This window comes from Mus caroli, unplaced genomic scaffold (assembly GCF_978045245.1).
Source record: "Mus caroli unplaced genomic scaffold, Mus_caroli_1 scaffold_15, whole genome shotgun sequence".
Lineage (NCBI taxonomy): Eukaryota > Metazoa > Chordata > Mammalia > Rodentia > Muridae > Mus > Mus caroli.
In genome coordinates this window covers 93,862,643-93,872,226 of record NW_028227270.1, presented here as the reverse complement: position 1 = coordinate 93,872,226, position 9,584 = coordinate 93,862,643, and the positions used below count along the sequence as shown (strand labels likewise).

The window sequence follows — 9,584 nt, the reverse complement described above, 5'->3', positions numbered from 1 at the left end:
TGTGAGAATAATTGACTCCTGCTGTGATGTGATGCTTAAAATTCAGAAAAAAGGCAGTGTGTTTGTTAACAACTGAAAGGTGGCACAAAGAACACAAGAACCTGTACTAGGAAAACATTAGGGAATAAACACAGTACTCCTACAGAAATGGCTATGAGTCATCATGGAACAGGGAATTCTTTGATTTGCAAAATTACTTGAACCCTAAAGACAGCATGACAAAAAAAAGAGAGAGAGAGAGAGAGAAACCACATAGTAGTAGTACTATAGTACAAGCAAAGAGTTAATATTCCCTGAAGGAAGAGACTCTGTGTGCTGCAGACATTGCTTCTCTTGCTCTCCTATAACCCCCCACCAAGATCTGCTTGACTTTGGGTCCAGTCTGTTAGTATATATAGGAGGTGCAACCCTAACTGAAGGCAGCACTCAGGCTAGGCACCTTTCCTGAGCTGGAGGCCACACTGTTGTGGAACATCTCAGAGATGCAGCTATCATTGACTCAAGCCCGCACCTGTAAGTGAACTTTATCTGTGTTCCTCTAAGTAAGCATTATCTGTGCATTACTTTGTCATGATGGGTTTATGTAGTATATATTCTTTGGTCTTATTAGTGCTGTCATCAGCAGAGGACTGATAATATGTTCATGTGTTTCCTAGACTCAAAGTGAGGAAGTTAAGAATTTTATAGTATGGAACTGATAAGCACACCTTGAGATAAGTGGTTCTCCAAAGGAAACCTTCATCTCTGTTGATAAATGACAATCCATAGAGTAATTTTTCATTGTTTTTTGTTTTACTTGAAGATAAATGGGGAAAACATTGTGGGTGTCTAACAGGTACTTTCTCTGAACAATATTTCAATGCTCAGATCAACTTCCAGAAAAATAAATAGGCCAATAAAAAGGAATGCTTTCTTCAAATTGATAACTTGAACTTTTTAGAAAACATAAGGTCAAATGGTCCAATTGCTCTCAATCTAGAATATTAAATCTAATAAAAAACTGTACAGTTCTCATCCTGCCTGTGGCTTTTGTTGCTGTCTGCTTGTAGAGCAGTGCAGTTTCAATATTTAAGGAGATCAAGTCTTTGCCTTTTCTGAAAAGTTTTTCTCACTTACATAGGAAAAAAGAAAAGAAAAAAAAATAAGATGAAGCTATACTTATTTGGGTTTCCAGGGGGTGAACATGTATCTGCTCACTTAACCTGAGTAAATGTTCAATTCCAAAGTCTGATATAGAAAATTATAGTAGCCTTGATTCTTTACAATTTTGGTGTATGTCAAATAAAATGGCAAAAGGAAAATCATGCTTGTCATGAAGAAGAAGAAGAAGAAGAAGAAGAAGAAGAAGAAGAAGAAGAAGAAGAAGAAGAAGAAGAAGAAGAAGAAGAGCAACAACAACAACAACACCTATGTGCTGGGTGATACTTAAAAGAAAAACCAATTAGTTACAAACATCAATTTTATGAAATGAAAAACAAGCATATATTCACAAGACACTAAAATGTGCAAAGTGATGACATAAGGACTCTAGCTTGGGATTAATCTCAGCTCCAGATGTTTCCAAATTTAAGAAGCTCTTTGTGGGAACTAATGGGGTGTAGGGGAAAGAGCGGGGGGTGGGGGGTAAGGATAGCCCATGTCTGGCCAGAGTTTGTCCTTTGCACTGGGCAGGCAAATGTGGGAGGGTGCCAGATGCTTTCTACTTGGCCCTGAATGGGCATCTAAGATACTGACCCCACTGGGCAAAGGGTGGACAAGGGATAGCCCCTGACAGGGTGCCCTGGGGCAACACCTTGTAGCCACAGGGTTACAGGAGAGAGGGCTGAGGGGAGAGGTTCCCAAGCAGTCAAGAGTCCTTAGTCCAGGCCTTGACTGGAGCACAGGAAGGCCTTCCGTCGGGAGATTAGAAACAGATCATTTTCTGAGATCATCTTTAATTTCTTTCTTCAGAAGATGGCCTAGTCGGCCATCATTAGAAAGAGAGTCCCATTGGTCTTGCAAACTTTATATGACTTAATGCAGGGGAATGCCAGGACCAAGAAGTGGGAGTGGGTGGGTAGGGGAGTTGAGTTGGGGGGGGGGTTATGGGGGACTTTTGGGATAGCATTGGAAATGTAAATGAAGAAAATACCTAATTTTAAAAGAAAAGAGTATTAAGTGCTCTTAAGCACTGGTGAGGGGTGGAGAGAAAAGGATCATTAGGAGAAAGCCTATCCCATCCTCCAAGCACAGCAGACCTTGATACACAGAGACAGTCTATGGTTTTAGATCTTTATTTTAGAAAGGCAGGGAGAAAGGAGAAAAGGTAGAAAGAGAGACAGACTGGCCATGGCCAAGAGGAGAGAAAGAGGAAAAGGAGGAGGAGGAGGACGAAGAAGAGAGAGAGAGAGAGAGAGAGAGAGAGAGAGAGAGAGAGAGAGAGAGAGAGAGAGAGAGAGAGAGAAAGGCTAGAGAGTAAGAGAAGAGAGTGAAGAGAGCAAGAGGGAGAAGAGTAAGAGAGTAAGAGGAGAGGAGAGGAGAGGAGAGGAGAGGAGAGGAGAGGAGAGGAGAGGAGAGGAGAGGAGAGGAGAGGAGAGGAGAGGAGAGTGAGAGGAGAGAAAGAGGAGAGTAAGAAGAGTAAGGGGAGTAAGAGAGTGAGGTGGGGCCAAGCAGTCCCTCTTACAGTTGGCTGGTATCTTTACTGTTGCTAGGTAACTGGGAGGAGTCTAGCCTGAAGGTCAGAAGCTTGGGACATTGTCTATGTGACTACTAGCCACACACTTTTCCTGTGGTGTCTGAGGGGGAGATAACTTCTACAGGAACCAAGGTTCCAGGGGACATGAGGGAACACCTACTGTGCCATGTAGGTGAATTATCAGTACTCTGATAATTATCACTACTCTCACGCCTCAGATCAACTAGAGACCAGACTGTCTGTGTATAGCTCAAGGCCCCACAGCTCTTCAGCAGTAGCCAACACTGAAGGATCACCTACTTTTAAGGTGTGGACTGGGAAATATATATTCACATATTATCACATTGGGAAGAGTGAATGCCCAATTTTAGCTGTACATGACTGTGTTGGCACAGGTCCTTTAGAGCAGATAGTGTTTACTTCATAGCTTAGCTTTTTCAACCTTATTAGATGCATCTCAGAGTCATTTCTATGTATAACAGGGAAGGGTCTGTTCCTGTTGGTGTCATGCATGTTCCTGTGGGTATATGTGACTGCCACACGATATGACCGGAAATCCAATGAAGAGATCTATGACAATCTGCTTTCCTCTTCTCGTCACACCCATAGAGTTGCCAAAAAAATGTATAAAATCTTAGTAAGTACTTCAACTATTTCAGAATTTGTCTCTTAAGTGAATGTCAGAAAATTCTCTTTGAACCATAGAGCATCATGAATTAGATTTCACTAATATATTTTATAGGTAATAGAAAGAACCAATTACTAAAGTGTAGAAGAGGAAATATAGGAGTTTTCATGAAATCTCAAATATTTGTTAAATATTGCAATAGTTTTTGTTGTGGTTATTGTTGCTGTTCAAATTTTCCTCTAATAAATATTAAAATAAGCAAGTCAGTTTTGAACATCTACTTTGGATATTAAGACCAGAAAAATACACCAAGAAGTAACAATGATTTCCTGGTTTTATTTGAAGAATGCCTTTGTGGATATTCACATTCAATGCCCTTGGGAATTCTATCTTAATTTACTGCCAAATACTTCTTCAAAATATTTCCAGTATCTTGGTTGAAATTTAATACCATCAACACAATTTAATTACAACTTTACCATGAAGTTGGGATAATTTAAATATACCTCCAGTTTACCTGTATAACATGTCTGTTTGAATCATTAGGAAACAAGTTATTTACTAATATTAGACAAGGTCATTATTTTTTGGCACCCAATTCAAATGCTATGGATTTCTGGTATTTAATACATTAAATTGTTTTGTGTTGGGGTAACTTTTATTACTTTTCTTGAAAACAATGATTTTTTTTCTTTTTTCTTTATTTATTTTACACTCCAGATTTTATTCCCCTCCCGGTCCCACATCCCATACCTCCACCCTTCCCCCTGTCTTCATGAGGATGTTCCAACCACCCATCCCCCAACCCTACCAGACCTCTAAAATCCCTGGGACCTCTAGTGTCTTGAAGGTTAGGTACATCTTTTCTGACTGAACCCAGCCCCAGCAGTCCTTTGCTGTATAGGTGTTGGGGGCCTCATATCACCTTGAGAGATCTCAGCAGTCCAGGTTAATTGAGACCTGGTTCTCCTAACCAAAACAACCAAAGAAACTAACAAAAACAACAACAAACAAACAAACAACAACAATAATTAGGGGCACAGTGAAGAAAGGGAAGAAGTAGAGATACAGTAGTTGCTTCCATATCTATTTTAATTTTTAGGTCATCCTTATGTGTTATAATTGCAAATCTATCAAATACGTCAATAGTCTTGTGATAGAAATATTTATTCCATTCAAAAACTACAAAGTTTGAATTATTTCATTCCCTCCAGGACTCAAAGTTAACCGAGAGAGTATGTTTTAGGAATAATAACACCAAGATGTGCCAAACCATTTCTACACATTCTGTGAAAAAGGTGCGTATTTATCTATATTATTTACCAAAACAACTTTAGCAGTCCTCCAGCTATTTGTGCTGTGGGTTAATACTAGGAGTATAAGAGGTACAATAACCTCAGATCCAATAGGATTAGACTGGAAAATATCACAGCACATAGTAACTATCTCAATCAAATGCAAGATTATATCAGATGCTTAACTTTCATAAAATCATTTGTCACCACCTTGCTAGTAGGTTTAAATACTTTTATCTGAATTGGATATTAATGGTTGAGTATATCCATACACATGTTGACAAAATCAAATACAGTAGTGGCATTTATGATATAACCCAAATGGCTCCTCTGTCAGCATGTTACCCAGTTGAAACTCTCATGGACTTATTTTGGTTTCATTATTTGTGTATTTCCCCATGAGTGGTCTACCATCTCCTGTATCTTAATAAAAACATCAGCTTAACTAAATCATTCTCTGCATATTAACTGAGGATAACTTCTGTTTCCTCTGGTTTACATTCTTAAGAGTTCTAGTATCTGTTATTTTATCTTTCCCTTCTGATTCCTGATCATAAACAATTTTTGTGTGATTTAAACTTAACTGTTATATGTTGTACATAATTTCATCACTAGCATCGGTAACTTATACAAACCTATTTTCATTAAAATGTGACTATAATAGTGAAAATGGTAGAAAAACGACATAGGGAGAGAGAATTTTTGCTTAGAGCTACTTTTCTAGAAACTTCCACTAACAATCTGTTGGCCATGGTGCATGTATTCTGCACAAACATTTCTCTAATATGAAAGACTACTGGAAAATTAATGAACTGATGCTCAGAAAGTTTGAGTAGAACTTGGACCTCTTGCATGTCAAGTAACCATGTGAAATTGGGCTTCATCAGCCTCAACTCCCCACTATTAATCATTATATTATAATTCTCACAACTATCAATCTTTCCATCACCATTTGGCCCATTCCTTTCCTTCACTTCTTTACATATTTCCTATCCAGGTCCATTGAATTCTTTGTTACAGAGACTATCTGAAAGTCATAATAGCAAGCAGAAGAAATCAGATATAGCTGGCATACAAGATTCTGGAAGTGATCATAAACTGGGCATATCATAGTATTTTTCTTTCTGATTTCCCTGATGCTGGAGTTGAAAGCAGTGCTGGGTCTTTTTTTTTTTTTTTTTTTTTTTTTTTTTTTTTTTTTTTTCCTGCAGGACATGACAGCAAATATACTGCCTTGCAAGAAGTATGAAGTCAGGCTTATCCAGAAAATTACTATTCGAACACCATTTTTCTCACTGTATTATCTTTAAATATTTTACAATAGCATATAAATCACAATTGAATGTTCAAGTGGTCAACTTGATTAATTTATTTGGATGCAACTTGGGTTAGCTTCCATAATCAATGAAGCATTGCTTCCATCTTAGTCAGACCATGGGGGTCCTGCTGAGACCCAATACATTTTCAATAATCAAAGAAAAAAATGCAATGACATACAAGCAAAACCCCCACATCATAATAAGGCACACATTACCATGCAGAGAATTAAAAAAAATATATATGATCAGATTGAAATGTCATGAAGAAAAAATATTAATGCCTAATTGGCTTTATATCAGAAAACTGTAGTTCCATTGATTAAAGTTCACATTTATGCATTATGTGCTATGTTCCATAAATATTTCTTATGTACTTTTTACTTAAAAATAGGCATTGTAGAGCCAGGCGTGGTGGCGCACACCTTTAATCCCAGCACTTGGGAGGCAGAGGCAGGCAGATTTCTGAGTTTGAGACCAGCCTGGTCTACAAAGTGAGTTTCAGGACAGCTAGGGATGTCTTGAAAAGCAAAACCAAAACAAAACAAAACAAAAAACAAAAAAAAACAAAAACAAACAAAAAAACCAAACCAAAACAAAAATAAACAAAAAATAGGCATTGTAGCTCTCCATCTTTGTACATCATGTATCGACCATGCTCTGTTATTATTTATTCAATGCAATGTTAATTCTGATTGTTTAGAATGAAGACCTCCTGAAAGTCATCATCAATGTTTCAAATTTCTGGACATATCCACTGAAAATGCTCATACCTGCAGTGTTGACTCATTTAGATTCTGATGATGGGATGATGCCAAGAGCTGTAGAGCTTAACTATGGAAATAAAGTAGTTCTTGAGGGAGCAAAAACTTTACTTAGTAGGGTGAGTTATCTATTGGTATTTGTCTGATTATGTAATGTATGAAAGAGATGATTTGTATAATGAGAAACTAATTTTCATAAACTTCCTTTTCAAGAGTATCCAATATGCTTATAGCCTTGACAGTAGGGGATCCCACACAAAACCAATGCATCAAAGTTCTTTACTGAGAATCTAATACACAAGTGATCTCAGTAAAAAATAGCTGGTACTCATAGAAGTTTGGAGAGAAGTTTTCCTGGATGAGATCGGAATATCTGCATAACTCAGATGATCTTAGAGTAGTAATGATAGGATGTCCTGAACCTTAACTCATTAAAGAAAATGTTCATTATGTCTAAAGTACAGCGAAAAATACAAGGAGAATAAATTTAGTTGTAAAACAAAAGAAGATAATTTCACTTCTAGTTTTACATGATAAATGATCCATTATACTATGGCCTAGGAATATGACAAGACACAATCTTGACTGGTTTTCTATTCTTACTTCTTTGAAATTTCATTCAAAATGTAGAGGTAATATGCACCAGAACTGTGGAGATTGCTCGTGTTTCTGAGGACCTTTCTTGCAATTATTAGGGCTGAATTTGCTTCCAAAATTCTTATCAATATAAGAAAAGTGTAGAGTTTTCCTTGCAATTCCAATACTGGAAATGCATTGGCAAGATCTCTGATATCTTTTGATAAAAGTAAGGAAACTTATCCTTAAAAAATATAATCTCCATCCAAGGAACTTTACTCAAGGGTGACCATTCATTTCTATGTGTATGCACAATTACATGCATGCAAATCCATACACATATATGTACACAGAGAGAGATGAGAGAGCGGGTAGGGGAATGGGAAGGGGAATGGGAGGGAGAGAGAGAGAGGAGAGAGAGGAATTTATAAGGATCAAGTATACAAACAAAATACATAATACTTGTCCTTTTTTCCTTCCAATGTTTAGATTCATCCTGGAATTGAAGAAAATAATGAGCCTAACAGGTGGTCAGAACTAAGAGAATTGAGGTCCTCCAAAAAAAGCAAGCACCTTCTTGCATTTTGTAAATTCTTCTACTGTCTACGCAAGGATACAAAAATGGTTACATGTTATCTCAGGGCTCTGAAGCATGGCAAAATCAAAAACATTTGCTAAAAGTGCAAAGTCCTTATTAGTGGTATTTGCTACTGAGATGGCCCAAAATGAATGAACCAGCCCTTCAATGCTTGAATCTTTTTTATATCTTACATTATTTTTTATAAAATAAAAATCTGATTGCTTAGAAATGCTAATTTGGAAATTAATAGTTGTCGATTCCTTGAGTTCCTGCAGCATAAAGTTGAAAAATAGCATTGTGATATTCCTTTGTACTTTTCACCAAATAAGTAGGGCTTGGAAAGAAAGCAAGGTAACTGAAAAATATACTTTAGAATTAGAGTAAGTAAAGATGAACAAGTCAGATTTCTGCTAAGCAGTATTAATATAAAACAACAACAACAACAACAACACCATACAGGTAAGTTTGGGAATTAAACTACTGCATATGAGAAAAAGTTTCATGATCCAAGGACAGGAGTGTAAATGCTGGAGTTTTGCACCATCCTTAGGTACCATAAGGCTTCATATTTTCCAAAAATATGTTAGGATCCAAGTAAGAATTATATGTAGATTTCTCCAATGAATATCTTCAACTATTGTCTCCTATAGCACCAGCTTAGAAAGAATGAATATACATTATTATAGAGGAAATATCTTGTACAGATGCATGACCTGTCAATTAAACAAAAACCTATGGTCTACAGTAAAGAGTAGAATAGAAGGTGGGACATCCTGGAGGCAGAAAGAATTTTGGGATAGAATGAAGCATGGGAAGTTTTGTCCAAGAAGACTTGATGAGACAGATGTATGGTACTTGAATACAGGTAACCAGTCATGTATCAGAATGTACATTAGAATAAGTATGTTACTTTAAGTTATGATCTAGTCAGAGAAGAGGCTAGCAATATGGCCAATGTATTTGTCTTTGAGTCTAAGTCTTATTTCTGGGACCATGGCACTGAAAGGTAGAACTATATGTAACTTCTACACTCTGTGCTTTATAGAACAACTGATCATACAACACTTTATCTTATATTCAATTATTTATCACCCTCACTGTGTCCTTCGTTATTAATGCCAGACAGCAGGGAAGGAAGATCTCATATCTACATATCAGTATCTGTGATGTTCTCAGAATTAAATAGATAAGAACAAATGAAAAAAGTGGCATAACAAAGCAGATAAATAAAAAGTAGTACTGAATAAGGATACATTTAAAATTATCTGAGAAACAGGTGTTGCTGCCATGAGGTGCAGAAATATACAAACACTTCTTTTGCAATACACCAAGGAGTGGTATCTATCAAGGAGCATGCCCTGTCTATATTTTCCTTTCCCTGATACAGCATATCTGGCCTCCTGTTGAGCCTTTGTCTCTGAGTCTCACATTCTAATGCATGTTATTTGAGAAAAGTAGTTGGAAGACAGCTTTTAACCAACTTAATACAAGAATTTCATACATCAGATGCACTCCATCAGTGGAGCAGCATCAGTGTTGGATTTCTTTTCTTTTTTCTTTTTTTTTCAAGACAGGGTTTCTCTGTGTAGCCCTGGCTGTCCTGGAACTCACTTTGTAGACCAGGCTGGCCTCTAACTCAGAAATCCACCTGCCTCTGCCTCCCAAGTGCTGAGATTAAAGGCATGTGCCACCACTGCCCGGCTCAGTGTTGGATTTCTAATGATACCATCCTTCCTAACAAATTCTCCTTG

The 9,584-nt window shown here is 37.1% G+C and overlaps 1 protein-coding gene across 1 annotated transcript; it reads left to right on the top strand.

Moving 5' to 3' along the window:
• The first annotated feature begins 482 nt into the window (after nucleotides 1–482).
• Nucleotides 483–7,931, top strand: LOC110308156 (prolactin-3C1). The gene is made up of 5 exons (XM_021180536.2): nucleotides 483–513; nucleotides 3,157–3,311; nucleotides 4,517–4,600; nucleotides 6,617–6,796; nucleotides 7,743–7,931. The coding sequence occupies exons 1-5, from the start codon at nucleotides 483–485 to the stop codon at nucleotides 7,929–7,931; spliced, it is 639 nt and encodes a 212-aa protein (XP_021036195.1).
• Nucleotides 7,932–9,584: the final 1,653 nt, after the last annotated feature.

Bases quoted from the DNA above. Each gene is read 5' to 3' on its own strand.
- LOC110308156 (XM_021180536.2), top strand. From the start codon at position 483: ATGCAGCTATCATTGACTCAAGCCCGCACCT. The intron at 3,312-4,516 runs GTAAGTACTTCA...CATTCCCTCCAG, and splicing joins AAAAAATGTATAAAATCTTA to GACTCAAAGTTAACCGAGAG. The intron at 4,601-6,616 runs GTGCGTATTTAT...CTGATTGTTTAG, and splicing joins CTACACATTCTGTGAAAAAG to AATGAAGACCTCCTGAAAGT.